This window comes from Peromyscus leucopus, chromosome 7, assembly GCF_004664715.2.
Source record: "Peromyscus leucopus breed LL Stock chromosome 7, UCI_PerLeu_2.1, whole genome shotgun sequence".
NCBI lineage: Eukaryota > Metazoa > Chordata > Mammalia > Rodentia > Cricetidae > Peromyscus > Peromyscus leucopus.
Window position 1 is genome coordinate 50,396,050 of NC_051069.1, and position 17,238 is coordinate 50,413,287.

The 17,238-nt window shown below is 51.6% G+C and overlaps 1 protein-coding gene across 14 annotated transcripts in view; it reads right to left on the reverse strand.

Moving 5' to 3' along the window:
• Positions 1-231: 231 nt before the first annotated feature.
• The window catches only part of Ilf3 (interleukin enhancer binding factor 3), a 41,799-nt gene continuing 24,792 nt past the window's right edge, over positions 232-17,238 (reverse strand). For 3 of the 14 annotated variants that reach the window (XM_037207712.1, XM_037207707.1, XM_037207708.1), the window contains 18 exons: positions 16,798-17,042; positions 16,171-16,348; positions 12,989-13,136; positions 11,634-11,725; positions 11,134-11,229; positions 10,447-10,558; positions 9,922-10,019; positions 9,241-9,352; positions 9,045-9,155; positions 7,923-8,122; positions 7,458-7,625; positions 6,269-6,406; positions 5,935-6,111; positions 5,687-5,843; positions 5,509-5,562; positions 2,006-2,368; positions 1,332-1,466; positions 829-965 (listed from right to left, as the gene is read on the reverse strand). In XM_037207712.1, the coding sequence (XP_037063607.1) occupies positions 829-965; positions 1,332-1,466; positions 2,006-2,368; positions 5,509-5,562; positions 5,687-5,843; positions 5,935-6,111; positions 6,269-6,406; positions 7,458-7,625; positions 7,923-8,122; positions 9,045-9,155; positions 9,241-9,352; positions 9,922-10,019; positions 10,447-10,558; positions 11,134-11,229; positions 11,634-11,725; positions 12,989-13,136; positions 16,171-16,348; positions 16,798-17,042 (2,721 nt within the window). Of the gene's footprint in view, positions 966-1,331; positions 1,467-2,005; positions 2,369-3,720; positions 5,052-5,508; positions 5,563-5,686; positions 5,844-5,934; positions 6,112-6,268; positions 6,407-7,457; positions 7,626-7,922; positions 8,123-9,044; positions 9,156-9,240; positions 9,353-9,921; positions 10,020-10,446; positions 10,559-11,133; positions 11,230-11,633; positions 11,726-12,988; positions 13,137-16,170; positions 16,349-16,797; positions 17,043-17,238 lie in introns of those variants that run through there. The other 11 variants (XM_028872456.1, XM_028872454.2, XM_037207713.1 and 8 more) reach the window with 9 other exon arrangements.

Genomic DNA, 17,238 nt, shown 5'->3' on the forward strand with positions numbered 1-17,238 from the left:
GGAAACCTCACCCAGCCCCAGCCTGTGGTTTCCCAACTGAGTTACACAGTCTTACAGGGACAGTCTGCTCTGCCATGGTGTGAGATGACATTTCAAACTTCATCAAAAAGCTGGGTATGGTGCTCACACGTGTTACCCCAGCACTTGGGAAGCTGAGGCAGGAGGGTTGCTGCAAGTTTGAGGTTAGCCAGGGCCATATAAGGTGAATAATGACCTGAAGCAGAAACACCATCCAAAGAGAAAACATTGCCGCAAGGCCTGCGACAAGCGCAGTTTTGTTTTTCTTTATTTGTCTACATTCAGCGGAACTCAAATGTACTGCCTGAATGATCCAGACATACCAAAACAAAACAACAAAACAAAACAAAAACAAAACGAACCACTCTTTCTCACTGGTTTTTAAAATAAAATTTTCACTTATAAAACTGAAACACTAAAGCATTAAAATAAAGCCAGCTCATTGAACTCACTTCACAAAAGCAGTAACAGATGCCGTGTCCCTTCTGCAACTCTTTAAGGACGCCCGATGGCACTCACACCGGGCAGAGACAGACAGAGGGATACCGCAAGGCAACAACTCCAACACTACTCAGACAAGGTGTAATGGCAACTAACAAACCACTGAAGACACGGAGTCCCGGACACAGCTAAACAGGGGTCACGGCACGGGTCTCAGGGACCACCACACTTCACAGCGTGGCAACATCGGCAACGTGGACGGGTGGGCGCTGCGCCGGTGGACACGGCGACTGTGATGTGCAGACAATCTCCCGAGACGAGTTGGAGGCAGAGGTGCAGAAGGTGAGGGAGGGCGGGCAGCCTGGGCCTTTATCTGTACTGGTAGTTCATGCTGTGCTCTGTGTTCCGACTGTAGCCACCTTGTGAGGACTGGTAGGAGCTGGAAGGGCCGCTGTAGCTCTGGCTGGACCCAGAGGAGCTGTAGTTCGACTGTGATGAGTAGCCTCCTGCAAGATGGAGGGAGGGAGCTTAGCACAGAGGTCTGGGCGACAGTCACACACTACTGTCCCCAGGGTGGCAGTCCAGTGGGCCCTGCTTTGTCACACTGGCCTACTACCACTCGCTACTACCCCAAGAGGTGGGGCAACTTTGCCTTTAGGGGCCGACGTCAAGTGCTGACTGGCTGACCAGAGATAGGAGCCCCCCAGGTCAGTTCAGTAGCTGCCAGCATTGAAGAATGAGGCGACTTGAGGTCTCTGGCCAGAGCCCCAGCCCAGCCCCCCTGGGGAAGCAGCAGCAGCAGCAGCAGCAGCAGTCACTGGCACAGCCGCTCACGGCCCCGGCCCCTGGGGAGCACTGGCTGTGGGGCCCACCTGGTTTGCCTTGGTATGAAGAGCCGCCGCCCCCGGCCCCTGCGCCGCCGTAACCCCCATGTGAGCCCGCGCTGTAGGAGGACCCGCTGGAGCCATAGCTGTTCCCGCCACTGCGACCTCCACTACCACTGTAGTCTGAGGAAACAAAGCAACAGTGTGAGTGGGGCCTGGGGCCAAGGGCAGCTCAGACAGGCGAGGAGGAGCCTGGGTGGGGAGCCCTGTCACAGTCATTCTGCCCCGGTCAGGATGACTCACCCACTCTGAAGTCCACCTGTCTCACCTTCCCAACTGCCTCTTCTCCCCCGGACACAATGCTCTCATCTGCCCCCCATCCCACAGCTTATTCAGCCCCCAATCTTTGTGATGACTGCTCTTCTGTCAGGAGGACAAACTCACACCTACTCAACCCTGCTGGGCGACAGTGCACATGAAGCCTGGAGGCCAGTGCATGGGGCTGGTTCACTGAGGAGCTGGATGGAATGCAGCCCTTGACAAGTCCCAGGAGGCAGCCTTGCAGCATCTGCCCTGGTGCCTAGCCACAGCATGGGGGCAGAGACCCCGCGTCCAGGTTTCTCCCTACACTCACTCTCCCAGAGCGCCTCCCAGCTCCTGGCTAGCGCCGGGCTTGCGGCCGTCATCCCCAAGCAGAAAGTGGGCGCTGAAAGCCAACTCACTGAACTTGCTGTCGTAGCTGTAGTCGGAGCCCCCCCCAGCACCAGGGGAGCTGTAGGAGTTGGAGTAGGAGTAGCTGCCCTGCCCATGGCCGAAGCCTTTCTGCTTGCCCTGCGGCGTGCCGTAGCTGCTGTACTGGCTCTGGTTGTAGGGTTGCTGCTGGCCCTGGTGGGACTGGTAACCCGAGCTGTAGGAGGGTTTCTGCTGGCCCCCATGCAGCGGCTTCTTCCCAGCATGTTTCGGGGGCACTGGTGAGTTGTAGCTGTCTCCTTGGTAGTAGGAGCTGTAGCTGGAGGAGCCACCACCGCCCCCGCTGCCTCCACCACCGGCATTCCCAGAATGCCCTCCATTGCTGTAGAACTGACCTAAACAGGGAAGCAGCAGGTCAGGTGGAGGGTCCCCGAGGGAGGGAGGGCTGGGAGGGGGGAAGGCAGCAGTCGTGGGCCCTGAAGGCTGGCCCACAGCTTACTGCTCAGAGCAGCGAGGGACAGACGGGAGCACGAGGCTCTGCTGGTCGAGGCAGCCTGGCTTAAGCCAGCCCAGCCTTCAGCTCCACTCACCCTCAGCTGATGACAAGGGGTCTTTGCCAAGCAGCAGCACGACAGCAGCTTTGCAGATGTCAACATTACAATGAGATGGGCTCCGAGCGTGGATGACATTCAGGACTAGCTGACGGCTACCCAGATGTCCCCAACGGTGACAGGAAAAGCAAAGCACCCAGAAGCAGTGAGCCCCCCCCTCCCTCCGTGCAGGAAATGAGCTCAACAGGCACAAGCCTTGGGGACCCCAGGAGATGCCTTGCCATGAGGTCTCTAAGACCACCATGGTCTTCAAAGACCAACTGCTCTTCAGACAGTGACTTGAGACTCAAGACACTTGCCCGGCCTCCCTCCTTAGTGTGAAAAACACAACTGAAGGCATAGAGTGGGTCCCCCGTCTCCTGGGAAGGCAAGCCCAGGCTGAGACTGAGGTTCAGGGTCTGAACGGGGCCTCAGTGGCAGGACTGGTGAGCTAGCACTGTGGCCGCTCTGGTCTCTGGCCCCCCCACTTCTCACCACTGGGTTTATCAGCGTGCTCCCTAGTGGGAGAGCTGACAGGAGCAGGAAGACAACAGGGCTGGCCAAGGCATCACTTCAGTCCCACTACAGAAGGGAGTTCCCACCTCCAGTCTCAGGGGAAGCCAGGATATTTTCCAGTGCTCAACAGGGGCCTTGGAGCTCCCAGAAGCCTGGATTCCCAAAGTAGCCCCAGCATGCAGACCTGTAGCCCAGTGAATCCCATTAGGCCCCAGACAGGCAGAAGGGAGAAGGGTGCTCTCACACAGCCTGACCTTGCTTCCCTGGTTGAGAACTAAGGGCACCATGCCTTCCCTCTACCCGCTGGTGGGTCCACAGCCCACGCCCATGCTGATGCTCCCCCAGCTGCTGGCACAAGCACTGGCAGAGGCAATGCCCCTGTGCAAGCCTGTCTTCAGACAGGTCTCTCCCACCCCATCACACAGCCACAACACTACAGAGGAGGAAGGGTCCCACAATGCAAGAAAGCAAACACATGGAGGCTCAGTGAGGATACTGGGAAGCCCAGGGCTCCAGATCACCCCAACCCCAACCCCAGCACCTCCTCCAGGCCCCTGCCTTGGCTTCCCCAGGGTCCTATGCTGAGCGACTGAGCTGCCTGCCTGAAGCCGGGCATGAATGAAGACGCCAGGACGGAGGGCTCATGACTTTAACATGTATTCATTTAAAAAATAATAATAGTAATAAGGAAAAGGTAGGTTTTCAACGTCATTCAGAACTATTTCCTGGTATAAAAAGACATTATTCGCAAACAATACTTTCTAAAAAATAAAAATAAAATAAAACACATCATGCAAAGTCTTAGAAAGTTCCACTGACTTTTCAAACCTTGGGGAACAAGTCACACGATAACCATTTTGGCCACTTTTTTGTCTGAATAAACATCAAATCTTGCAAGTCAAAGCAGGGGCAGATCTGCAGCAAAGACTACAGAGCAGACAGAGGCCTAACCGCAGTATCACAAGGATCCCCACCAGAGAGAAGGGGCCTTGTACTTTACACATGGGAACAAACTTCTAGGTGCCTGGCAGTGTAGACCCTGGTGGGGTCAAAGCCAGCTCTTTGCTAAAGGGGGTGGGGGGGGGGACTGGGAATGTGCGGGCCTCTTCCAGCTCAGTTTTAAAGGCCCACTGTGAAAAAGATAAACCCAAACCCAATCCAGAAGTCCATGCATTAACAGCTGTGATCGGGACTTGCAAAATTTCACGTTATTCTCTCCTTTCAAGCCTGTCTTACTTCTCACACAGGTAACGGAAGCGCAGTTTTGATGCCTTTGCAAATTCACGCTCTTAACTAAAGCAGCCACAGAATCCCCTTTAAGCCCAGGACCCACCAGAGCATTTACAAAAGGTGGAAGGCCCTGCTCTACGCGAGTCCTGGCCATCCCAGGTTACATGCTCCTTAAAAAGGCAAGAAAAAGTCAGTTGCTCTGGATTCTCATGTACTGAAACCGTTTTCAACACTGCCAAAGGCATCAATCAGATGTGGAAATTTGTGAAAAATGCATACAAAACCTGCTGTAAATTAAGACAAAGGTAGATTAAAACGTGCCATTATCTGTCTCTTCAAATAAAGGAATGCTTTCCATACAAAGCAAAGATGGGCTTTTGCCTTGATGCTGAACAACGCTGGCTCTAGAATTCTGAATTCTGTGCGAGGCTGCACAAAAATAAAAATAAAAATCTGAGAAAAGGGTTTTTCCACTTAGTGTGTACTTCGAAATGACCAAGTTCAAAGGCAAATTCATGATAGAACCTGCCATTGTCTTAAGTCTGCAGGCTAACAGTTTCAGACAAGCTGCGGTGGAAAGCCACGGTTGAGAACCCCAGAGAAGCACAGGGACACAGCACGGACACTTTGGGTTTTGGAGTTGGAGGAAATTGGAGTAAAAAGTTGATTTTGTGTCAATACTTTTAGACGCTCTAGGAAGCCCCAAAATCATGATAGCCGTAGCAGTCTGTGAAAAAGTCACCTACAAAAGGGGGAGACAGAGCAGAGAGAAGAAATTAGAATTCTTTTGAAAAAGGGCACAGAGCGCCACATTTGAAATTCAGGTTTTAGATTTCTCTGCTCGTGTGACCCCCCAATGAAGGCTCCTTCTCAAGACAAAGAGCAGTGCACGGGCAGGAAGGCGCATTCTCAAAGACTGGTGCTTAAAGCAGAGAAATTTAAAAAGCCGACTTCAAAGGAACTTAGGCGGTACTCAAGGGTGTGTTAGCATTAAAACTGTGACAGCTTGGACACACTTTGGGGACAGGGACTTGAGGGCCGGGGCTAACCTAATCACCGCAAAAAGGTACGGCTGGTGGCCCTGAACCTCAGAGATGCTGAGGCCAGCAACCTACCCTAACTCAGACCCAGACTACGCTGCCGCCGCCGCTGCTGCCGCCGCAGCTTCCCAAGTGCAGACAGAGAGAACGCACACTTACTGTAGCCTGCCGTGGCCGAATTGCTGCCGTACCCATAGCTTCCATATCCGGCACCTGCAAGACAGCAGACAGGTTGCAGGGTAGATATGCACCCATCTACCCCTTCCTTCCAAGGAGAGGGACACAGTCATCCCTGGAGTGTGCCATACATGGGCGACAGGAAGGAGGAGACCCTCACCAGCATTCATGTAGCCTCCTCCATGGTTGGCGCCACCAAATCCTCGCCCTCGTCCTCGCCCACGGATGTTCCCTCCTCGACCCCGGCCTCGAAGGTTGGGAGGTGGAGGCACCTCGTTATGCATGGGGCCTCCCATGCCAAAGCCAGGGTTGTGTGGCTGAAAGAGAGTGCACAGGAGTGGGGTCACCCCATCCTCAGATCAATCAAATTCCTACCTGAGGCCAGAGGGCTCAAAGTTGAATTCTCACCTTGGCAGCAAATTTGGGTCCACCTCGAACAGGTACAGGGGTTCTTTTTTTTTTGTTGGCTTCAAGGGCAAGGGGGGCATCAGGAAAAAGCTTTTCTAACGCAGCAAGAGCAGCATAAGCCTTTGCCACCTTTTTGTTTGAACCAGCACCTTGAAACTTCTGACCATCCACTTCAACCTGTGGAAAAAACAGTGTGTGGGGACTGAGTGAACCCAGCACCTCCTCTAGTGTGAGGAGCTTAATTTAAAGCCTTTCTGCAGAGGCCCAGGCCTCTCCCAGAGCACTTCTTTCCCAGGAAGCTCAGGTGCCTCCCTCTAGCCACCTGATTACTCACCTCCATAACAAACCGTTTGTCGTGGCTGCCCCCCGACTCAGAAATTAGCTCGTATTTGAGGCCACGCCTCTTCTCGTTAAGCTCCATAACTGGGTTCTTGCCATGCTTAGTCAATATGGGCCCCTGCTGTTTGACGTCCTCAGGGAAAGCACAAAGAAAACCCCACTAAATTAGACTTGGGCACTCCACCACCACCCAGAAGCCAAACAGCCACTGAGCCAAGGCCTCTCACTTGAGCCTCTAGATCTGGACCATCCTGTGTGCATGGCAGCTGACATGTCTCAGTGATACAACCAACTCCACCCACACCATTCTGGCTCCCTGAGTACAGGTTCTGAGCACCACAACTTCCACAGCTGCTCCCTTTGCAGGTGACTGGCTATAAGATCTGGCAGGTGAGTCCAAACTTCTGATACTGCAAAACATTACTGTACACCAACCAAGCTCACACACAGGGACCGGCAAGATGGCTCAATGTGTAAAGACACTTGCCACCAAGCCTGATGATCCAAGCTCAGTCAAAACAGACTCCTACAAGTTATACTATGACCACTAAATGTGTGCCCTCAGGTGTGTATACACACAATAATGAATGTAATAAAAATAGTAATAATAAAATGAAATTGCTACAGGGTCTATTATATTCAAAGAGGGAAAATGGCTCAGTGGTTAAAAGTACTGGCGGCTCTCTTAAGACATGGATTTGGCTCCCATCACCCACATGGTGACTCAAACCTTTTGGTTTTGTTTGTTTGTTTGTTTGTTTGTTTTGTTTTTCAAGACAGGGTTTCTCTGTGTGGCCCTGGCTGTCCTCCTGAGTGCTGGGATTAAAAGCATGCATCACCAACCACCTAGCTTCACAACCTCTTTTAACTCCAGTTCCAAGAGATCTGAGGGCACTGCACACATGTGTTGCACAGACATACACACAGGCCAAAGATTCACATACATAAAATATAAAATGGAGAGAAAAAAAAGTTCAAGTTTGAGAACCATGCACCCCGGTTACAGAAAACTGCAAAACAACTCAGAATGTCTGAAGTGGTTTCAGGATTTCAGGCTAGGCCACATGTTGGACATGCCTGGCTCTGTTCTGCACATAAGGACTAGTGACTACCTGCTCTGTCCTGGTAATATGGCCCACCATGCATGCAGCGTCATTCCCAGCACCCACCACAGGCTCACTCACCTCAGTCGTGGCATCTGAAGGGAAGACAGAACTGGGGTTGGAGACAGCTTCTACCACAGGAGGTGGAGCCACTACGGCTGGCTTCCCATCTGACTCCTCAGCCGAGTCCTCCCCTTTGCTGGAGTCTCTGCCTTCAGCGCCTGTTGGCAAGCCCATGTCCTGTAACACCTGTGGAGCAGACAGACCCAGGGCTCAGATGATAGAAGGCTTTTAAGGAACCACCTACAAAGGTCCTCCCCACACCCCACAGAACTTCCTAAGGTAACTTGTAGCACAATCTTAGCTACCTGCAAAGGTCCCCCGCCCCTTAGTTTCTCAGGTTGCCTCTGAAGCTGTGATCAAAACTCTATCTACCTCTGTTTCTACACCCTTTCTGAGATTCATTCATACTGTCAGCTTGCAAACTGAGGCCTACGTGGGAAGTGCATTTTCTGTTTGAAAAAAAGAGTATCCACCTGCACTTACCTTTACAGCCACATGTAGTTTGGCAGTCTTTTTAGATGGCCCTGAGGCCTCAAAGGTACTGCCATCTACCTCCACAGACATGGTGAAGATGGGGGCATGAACAGGACCTGTCTGGGAGATCAGCTTGTACTGCAGCCCCGGCTTCAGCTGGTTCAGCCTCATCAGGGCATTCATAGCTTGGGGAGGTTCGGCCTTCTCCTCTAAAAAGAGACCAAGGTTAAAAGGGATGAAACGTGCAGAGCCCAGAAAAGCCAAAGCCTGGAGATTGCTACATGACTCTGGGGCAAGTGAGCTGCCTGAGCCGTTCCCGAAGCCAGTGCAAGTGTAACTCACCCCGGGACCCTCCCACTGCACCTGTGCCGGTTACTAGTCCGGGGGTCGTGGGGAGGGGGGTGAGAAAGCATCTTCCTCACTCTGAATCTCAGTCTGGACTGGAAGTCACAGTTCTCTCACCTTAACCTCATGGGTTCTGGGATCACAGATGTGAGCCACCAGTCCCGGACATTAGGTTTTCACAACACTTAAATATCAAGGGCAGCCTGGTCTACACAGCAGTTCAAGGGCAACTAGAGTTACACAACAATAACAGAGAACATGTCTCAAAAAAAAAAAAAAAAAAAAAATCAAAGGCTGGGAAGATGGCTAAGAGGCCAAAGGACCTACTGTGAATGCCCAAGAGTTCAGCTCCTGAGAACTCACATAAAGCCACACGGGACAGGGGCACATCTGTGATCCTCGCACTCCCATGGCTAGACAAGAATGGGGGGGGCGCCCCTGTGGGGCAGCTAGCCTGGCCTACTCAGCAGGAAACCACAAAGAGATCCTGTCTAAAACAAGGTAGAAAGCAAGGACAGACCCAAGGTTGTCCTCTAACCTCGACATGAACACCATGGTACATGCACATTCACACCCCAGAGAAATTCTTTTTAAACATATGCAGACTATAAATCAATGAATGAATGAATGAATGAATGAGTAAGTAAGTAAGAAAGTAAGATAAGGCTTTTAGTATGGTCTTCAAGGAATATTTCTGTTAAAAAAAAAAAAAAGGCAAAACCATCCAGATGTCCAGTGACTGAGCCAGATGGAAGAAAGTGGGCACCAGCCAGGGAACGCTCTTACCTTTCTTCTGGATCTTCTTTTTCTTTTTGCTGGGAGACTTCTCCTCCCCATCCTCTTCCATGGGGCGTTTCATGGGTGTGATGGCGTAGGTGGTGCTGGGGGGAATTTGAACTGAAAGGAGACCAGGTAGAAGCAGCTGAGACATGCAAACAGCACTCTGGAGAGAACCCAGACATGAGTGCCCATGTGTCCTTACCAGTGTAGTCCACTGGGTTCTCGTTCTTTGGTTTCTTGGGCATTTTGGAAGGCAGGGGGTCCATTCCTAGGACTTTATGGAGTTGACCAAAAGCAGCGAGCCGCAGAGCATGCTAGAGAAGGGGAAGAGGAGTCTGACTCGGCTGCCTCATGCCACAGTGACCACATGTGCGCTCACTAATGCCTTCTGAGATGGGGTGGAAGCTTGTGGGACTGGGGGGCTGCTAAGAGTCTCCCTTAGGTCAGCAAGGGGGTCCCCTGACAGCCAGGGCAGGGCCTGACAGCTCTGGCCCAGCCTTGCTGTGGGGGAGTGCCAGCCTGTGACCACCCCCCTCAAGAAGAATACAGGAGACCCCAACCTGGGGGCTGGTTGCCACATGGAGCCAAGGGGTAGAGCTGCAGGGGAAGAGCCTCTAGCAGTTCTCACAGCAAAGCTGCGGCCCACTGACCTCGCCGCGCCAACATGGCAGTCGAGCAGGAGGAGAGGCAGACAGTCACATGTGGCACCAGAACAAAGCAGCAGCCCAGATTGGGGCTCCCTGTATCTGACACCATGCCTTTGCCTTGGTCCCCAACCTGAGCCTATGATCCAGGGGCTGCCCTTCAAATGCCCAGTAATGGAACTGGAGCCAGTGAGTGCAGACTGGGTAAGGGCTCACGTTGGCAATGGCGACGACTATACCTGCGCACTCTGTGTGATATCTTCCCGTTGCTGTCTGTCTAGATGCCCAATAGCATCAGTGGCTTCTTTTTCACAAGGGTCATAAATGCCAGAACCATCTGAAGGCAGGAAACAAGGAAGATATGCAGAGGATTATCCCTTGTCGTCTCATAAGAGTTGCTGGCTGAGGGAACCAGGTGTGTTACCCCCCCGCACCCCATCCACACCCAGCTCTGGAAAACACACCGAGCTCGGTGACCCACTCGGCATCCAGCCTTAGACAGAAATAAATTATATGTGTCTCAGAGGAAGAAAGTCACGTGGGAGTGGGTCACCACTGGCCCTGGGTCCGCCCCATTCATGGTTGCGGACCCGGCACAGGGCTGGATATGATGGTGCAAGAGGGTAGTCACGTGCTTTGGCCCTAGCAGGGGGACGTGGAGCTGCTGTATCCCTAACCCAGTCAGTGGACCAGTGAGGCAGTGGCGGTGAGGCCTTCATCCCTGTCCTTTTCTCTCTGTCCCTTGAAAATCACAAGGCCCCAACCTGGCATGACGATGCCGGAGGCCAGGCACTCCAGCACTCTTCGCAGGGCTTCGCCAGCACCCATGGGCCTATTGGCAGTGCCGATGGACTTCTCACACAGCAGCTCCAGCGGCTAAAAGGCAAGAGGGACAATGAGCACCCAGTCGCAGGAAACACCCTAGGAAGCCCTATCACTGGCTAGAGGGGTTAGGAGTCCCGAGACTGAAAGCCAGCCAGTGAGGTCAAAGTCCAACATCAGACATCTAGGAAGGGGCTTTCATAAAGGCGGTATGGGCCAAGGACAACACTGAGGACTGAGGTAATTAGCCTTAAACTGTAACCTCTTAATAGTGGGCTGTTAAGAAACAGGTAGCTTAAAAAATAAAATGAGGAGGAGGAGGAGGAGAAGGAGGAGGAGGAAACGGGCCTCAGGCCGTGGGTGGCAAACTACTCAAGAACACCCGCACACCTCTCCTCACATGACTAGTCACAGTGGACTGCCCAGGCAGCTCCCACCTCCTTTCTGAACTGCTCCTCCCACCCACTCCCCCACCCAAGAAGGCCCTTGTCTTGCTTCCATCCCAACCCAGGGTCTGATGGATCACAACAGCCACCCAAGCCAATACCATGAAGCTATGTGAAGGCCACACTCTGAAAGGACCTGCCTGGACAAACATTACCCCCACTTCTAATCATAATGTGCCTTACCCATCCTCTGAGGGGACCCCAGGAGGGCACTCGGGTACACAAGTCCCTTAGGACACGGATGACAATGACACATGACTTCAGCCCATTGGCTCTGGCCTAGAGGAAGAAAGCGCAGTCTCTTCACACTCAGGGCACCCCGGAGGACAGCAGGCAAACATCAACAACACGAATCTCATGGTGCTGCTTTGCCAAGGGTAAACGGTTGCAGGGGTGCACAGCCACCAAGTGTGTGGCCAGCACTGAGCTAGCTCCCTGCCATGTGGAAGGGAGCCTATTACTCTTAGTGCAAAGCAGCCCACTGCTCAGCGGGAGCCTCCTCCTCAGGGGTGTCAAGTCCAATTGATTTAGGCGCGCTCCTTTAGCAGCTGCAGGCTGCAGGTGCTAACAAGACCGGCACGGCTACTACAGTCAATGTTACGGACACTTTACGTCAAAGTTAGCCATGTTGTCAAACTTAGGCATTCTCTACCGAAAGACAAAGAGAAGAACAAAATGCAAACCTGGAACCACTTGGCGTGTCGGAGGGACGCCAAGGCAGCAAGGCATTTCTGCCTGTCCAGAACATCCGGGGGGTCGTTGACTGATAGCGTTTCTATTCATGGATGGAATAAGAAGACAAGGCACAGTTTGACCAAGGGGTTCTGTCAGGTGCAAAGGGGTGTGGCAGCTTCCTAAAGGGCAGCTGAGTCTCCCACAGTCTCAATTTGTGTCCACCCTGGACAAGGGAAGGAGAGGCTAAATAAAGTGCCATCATCTCTGCTCTGAGAGGAAGTCAGAGAAACTGGGAGGCCCTCTCCAAAATTTTAAACCACAGACACAAAAACCAAAATCAAAAAAGAAAAGTTACTCTAAAGGCATAATTGGCGGGGAAGGGAAAAGATAGATAGGCTGACCCTATCTTCTCAGAGACCCGTTCCCTTGTTTCTTCCCCATAAATTAGCTAGGCTGGAATTTACAATAGGGGAAAACAAAAAACAAAAAAAACAAAAAGGTGGGGGGAGTGGAAATGAACTCCCTCTCTGCTTCTCACAAACAGGCATCCACCTGAAGCACAGGGGACCACCTCCGCCCACCAGGCAGGACTGCCCTAGCCCCAGGCATTGACAGAGAGAGTCCTGTTGGTCAAAGGTCCAGCGTCCCTGAGTGGATAAGCTAAGTGGAGGGCTTTGGTCACTGGCATCAGATACATGTGCCAAAGGGAAATCAACAAGTCTATCTCCGCTGCGGTACAGCTAGGCTGTCGTTTGGCTCTCAGGGATTTGGATAAGGCCTGATAGCAGGTCCAGGAGGGCTGCAGAGAGATCGTGAATTGTATGGAGATTAAGTACCAGCTTGGCATCTGAAGTGCAAAGACTGAGCTGGAAGACAGCACAATGGTTAAAACCTTATCCCAAACTCTGCTGCAGCTCCTGGACTCTCTGAAGCTCACAGAGTGCCACAGGCAGAGAGAGAGGCCAAAGGAAACCACCCAGGCTGTGCCGCAGGGATCGCTACCCCTACGTGCCGTTCATAGAGAAGCCATCTGGCTGCCGCTAACCACTGCAACACTGGAAGATTCCTGGGGACACACTTTTTTTTCAGAGGAAAACAAGTTCAACAAGGAGGTTCAAGACCATTCAAGGAGCATGAGAAACAAAATGTGCACTCCCTATGCAAAGTGCTACTCACTTTTAGTACCACTGCTGAGTCCAACTCCCAAGAACACAAGGCCAAGGGGAGACATGACTTTAGAGTACAGGCAGTCAGAACTACACTGACACCCTCTCATCAGAACACTCTAAAACTGAATAGCACATTTGAGCGAGAGGGAACACCAAGTCTGCAATGTTCTGCTGGCCTCTCTCGGCCTCCCTACCTCCGGCTAATATTTTCTCCATTTCTTCTCTGACAACAGGGGAGGTCAGGTGGATGGTCAAGGACAAGGGGGGTTCTTTTGTGTTTTTTATCACAATCGCAGCATCATCCACAGACTGGAGTATTTCGTACTTGTCTTCTGTTACAGTCTGGAGGAGGAGAAAAGAAGGTAGCTTTCAAAACACTTTCTCTGTAAGGCAATCAACAATCCTGACAAACTCCGTTGGGTCTCAGGTTATGAATACTGGGTGGGCCTCTAACCCTGTAGCCAGAGAAGCTATTTCCACCAAGAATGTTAAAATGTAAAGGGAGGAGTCCGATGAGGTGGCTCATACCTATAATCCCAGCAGTTACAGAGACTAAGGCAGGATAATGAAGTCAACGCTAACCCAGGCCACAGAACAGGACTACCCCAAGGGCAGAGAAGTGAAAGGAGCTAATGCAGTGGCAGGCAGCTATTCCAGCGGCTGAGACTGGGAGACTGAGACCAGAAGATAACTTGAGCCCAGGAAGTTAATGCAAGCCTGGGTAGCACAATGACATCAAAAACAATCAATGTTAATTTAAAAACAAACAAAAACCAAATGAAATTCAAGCCTGAGCATCAGGGTACATGCCTGAAATCCCAGCACCCTGAAGACAAAAGCAAAAGGACACTGCTGTTTGAGGCTAACCTGGCCTACAGAGCAAGCTCACGGCAAGTCACAGCTACAGAGTGAAATCTAGTGTAAAAATAAAATAAATGCAACAGCTAGCCAACCAGGAAGTCATATGTCTATAACCCTAGCACTCGGGATGCTGAGGCAGGAGACTGAACGCAAGGCCAGTTTGGGATACAAGGGAGAGCCTATCTGGAGAAAACCAGGTCTTTTTTGTCATTTTCTGAGACAAGCTCGTCTTGCACAGTGGCTCTCTTGTCTCAGCCTTAGTGCTGGCTCAAGGCTGGGGCTTCTAATTTCTAACATGGACTAACATGCACACACTTCAAGGCTACAGAACAAAGCCCATGACAGAGGAGGATCCACAGCCTCAGCAAGTTTCATGCTGGGAGAAGCAGTCAGCAGACAACATGGAAGAGAAGCACATGCATTACTCTAGCCTATAGGCAGCGAGAGACAAGGAATCATGTGTGTCCTGCAAAGCAGGTCTACAGGGGGCTCAACAGTCCACACTCAACTTCTTTATAAGCTAATTCTTGTTCATTGGAAAAAAATTCATTCTCTTAAACTATTTTTGTTAAAAGAAGTAAAGTGGGACAGGCAGTGGTGGTGCACGCCTTTAATCCTAGCACTTGGGAGGCAGAGGCAGGCAGATCTCTGAGTTCAAGGCCAGCCTGGGCTACAGAGTGAGTTCCAGGCTAGCCAGGACTACCCAGAGAAACCCTGTCTCAAAAAAGGAAAGTGCGGGCTGGAGAGATGGCTCAGAGGTTAATAAGAGCACCGACTCCTCTTCCCCGAGGTCCTGAGTTCAATTCCCAGCACCCACATGGTGGCTCACAACCATCTGTAATGAGATCTGGTGCCCTCTTCTGTGTACATAATAAATAAATAAATCTTTTTTTTTTTAAAAAAAAAAAAAAAAGGAAAGCGCATACATATACTGTAGAGAGGACCTGTGCCCTGGAAATGGACCTCAGCATGGCTCACCTCTGGATCAGGGAATTCTTGCTGAGGAGGTTGTCCCGTGTCACACAGGGTGTTCAAAGCATCCCTGGCAACCACTCACTTGGGGAAGGAGTGCCTCACTTCTCCCTGTCTCTCTCCAGAGAGGGTGGAGCTCTCGGCTGTCAGGAAGCACTGACAGAATGAGCACCCTTGTGTGCACACTAGGGTTGGACTGGGCAGGCTCGCTAACCACAGCTCTATGCACGCCTTGTGAGGCGTCCACCAGATCCATTACCACCCCTAGAGATCCCAAAGCTCTTTCTTTCAAAATATTGACCAACGTGCTCCACATAGCACTCTTTAGAAAGAGACAATAGTAATCATGAAATCCCAGCGGTGAGAAACCATCTGAGAGTCTGACCTGTGGCAGTTCCTCTCTAGTTTCTAACATTCTGCACTTGCTGCTCTTCCAGATCTCAATTCACACCTCTCCAGAGCATGTACCCAAAATGGAATGTTTACTGACATACAAAGGCATTTTTCTTTGCAAAGTAACAATACTTAAAACCAACCTGAAATTTCTGTATGCTTATCTTTTAAGTTAAATCCAGGAGAACTTTTCTAGAAATTCAGAGTACGACAGTAAAGAAGCTCTGCTGTCTCTGGCTGCGCCCCCCCCCCCCAGGGGCATATGCTGGGATCAGCTTCTCAGCTCCTGAATGTCAGTCACATCACCCCTATCACTCAGACAAGTATGAGATTAGCCACAACTGGTCAGGAAGACTCATTCCTATAATCCTAGCATTCTGGAGGCAGGAAGATAATGATGTCAAGGCCAGCCTGGGCTATATGAGACTCTATCAAAAAAAGTCAGGGCAGGGAGGGTGGGCCATAATGGACAAACTCTCGAAGAAAGTGGGGGAGGCAGATACACATACATCTGACCTGGAGTCTGGCTCAGTAAATGTTCAGCAAGCATCAAAGACCATTAGTTATGCAATATTTTAGTAACGGAAGAAATGACTGAGGTGTTTTTTTGAGTCAGGGTCTTACTCTATAGCCCAAGCTGGACTTGAATACGCATAATCTTCCTGACTCAGCCTCCTAACTGCTGGGATTACAGGTATAAACTACCATGACCACTGTTTTCCCTCTTCTTTCTCTCTCTGACCTCTACCACTGAGCTCCAGCTGCAGCCAAATGGGTGGAGTTTTAAGTATGTCCAGGTCTGACCCACGAAGGGTTAATGCCCTTCCTTCCTCCCTTCCTCCCATGCAGCCTACACATGGTACTGTTTATTCTAGCCCAGTAGCCCAGGCTGCACACGTGCGGGCACAAGGCTTTCACTAACAACTAGGAGACTGTGAACCACTATAAGCAGTGGGTGATTCCCACAGGCCCTCAAAGGCTCTGTGGTGACCTGTTTGGTATCAAGGTGAACACATGGCAGATATAAGGGGTGCTCCCTGGCACATGACACAGGCCCTCTCTTCCTCTGACCATCCTCTCCACAAGCGCTAGGACCCCCTCTGGCATGGTGGTGGTGGTGGTGGTGGTGGTGGTGGTGACGGTGACTCACAGTGAGCTGGATGGCCAGGTTGTCAGCCACCTTGTCCAGAAGGGCAGTTGTGGGCTTCTCCTTACAGAGCAGAACCAGCTCCAGATCCAAGTCCCCCTTGAGCAGAAGACCCTTGGCTACCAGGCCGACCCGCATCACGCCCCTCAGGGTCCTAGTCATGTGTTCCGCCTTCTGTTCCCTGAGAGACAGACAAAAGTCGGGCTCAATGGGAAGCCAACCTAGCCAGAACCCAAGGAGACTGTCACTTCTTAGGAGAGATGCTAGCTTAGCTGTGACACAGACCTGTAATCCCAGCACTCAGGAGGCTGAGGCAGAAGGAAGGACCTCTGTAGTTTTGATGCTACCTTGGGCTACAAAGTAAGTTGAAGGTCAGCATGGGCTATCCCATGAGATCCTGTCACAAAAAAACCCTACAAGAGCTAGGCAAGATAGAGGCAGGAGGCATCAGGAATTCAAGTGCAGCCTTCAATACATAGTGAGGTAGCAAGTCTGGGCAACATGAGACCCTGCCTGAAAAGGCCTGAGCCTTCCTCAACCCCCCCCCACACACACACACACAGAGAGAGAGAGAGAGAGAGAGAGAGAGAGAGAGAGAGAGAGAGAGAGAGAGAGAACCCTGAGACTCACCCAGCCCCTTCTTTGCTCTCATCATCTGGGGGCGTATCCATATTTTCTGCCTCAGCGAGCTCGCTGCCGCCCTTCTCCTGCTCATCAATCCAGTCAGAGACAGCCTTGAGGGCCCGCTCAGTGTGAGATACCATATTCTGTACGGCCTCCAGCTCCTCTTGCGTTGGGTACACTGAAGAATGCTTTGCCATCACATGGCGATCATCGTTCACAAAAATTCTCATGGGACGCTGGAAATGCGAAAACTACGCTAAAAATGACGCCAGGACAGCCAGCAGCCCACCCCTCACCACTTAGTACCAGTCCATCCTTCACAGAAGACAGATGGTGGGAATATGGCCCACAGCCTGAGAGGAGACTCTCAAGCAGCAGCAGACATGGGGTACTTTACGTATCGCTCGCTATACTACAGTAGTCCCCCCTTATCCGCGGGGTACACAT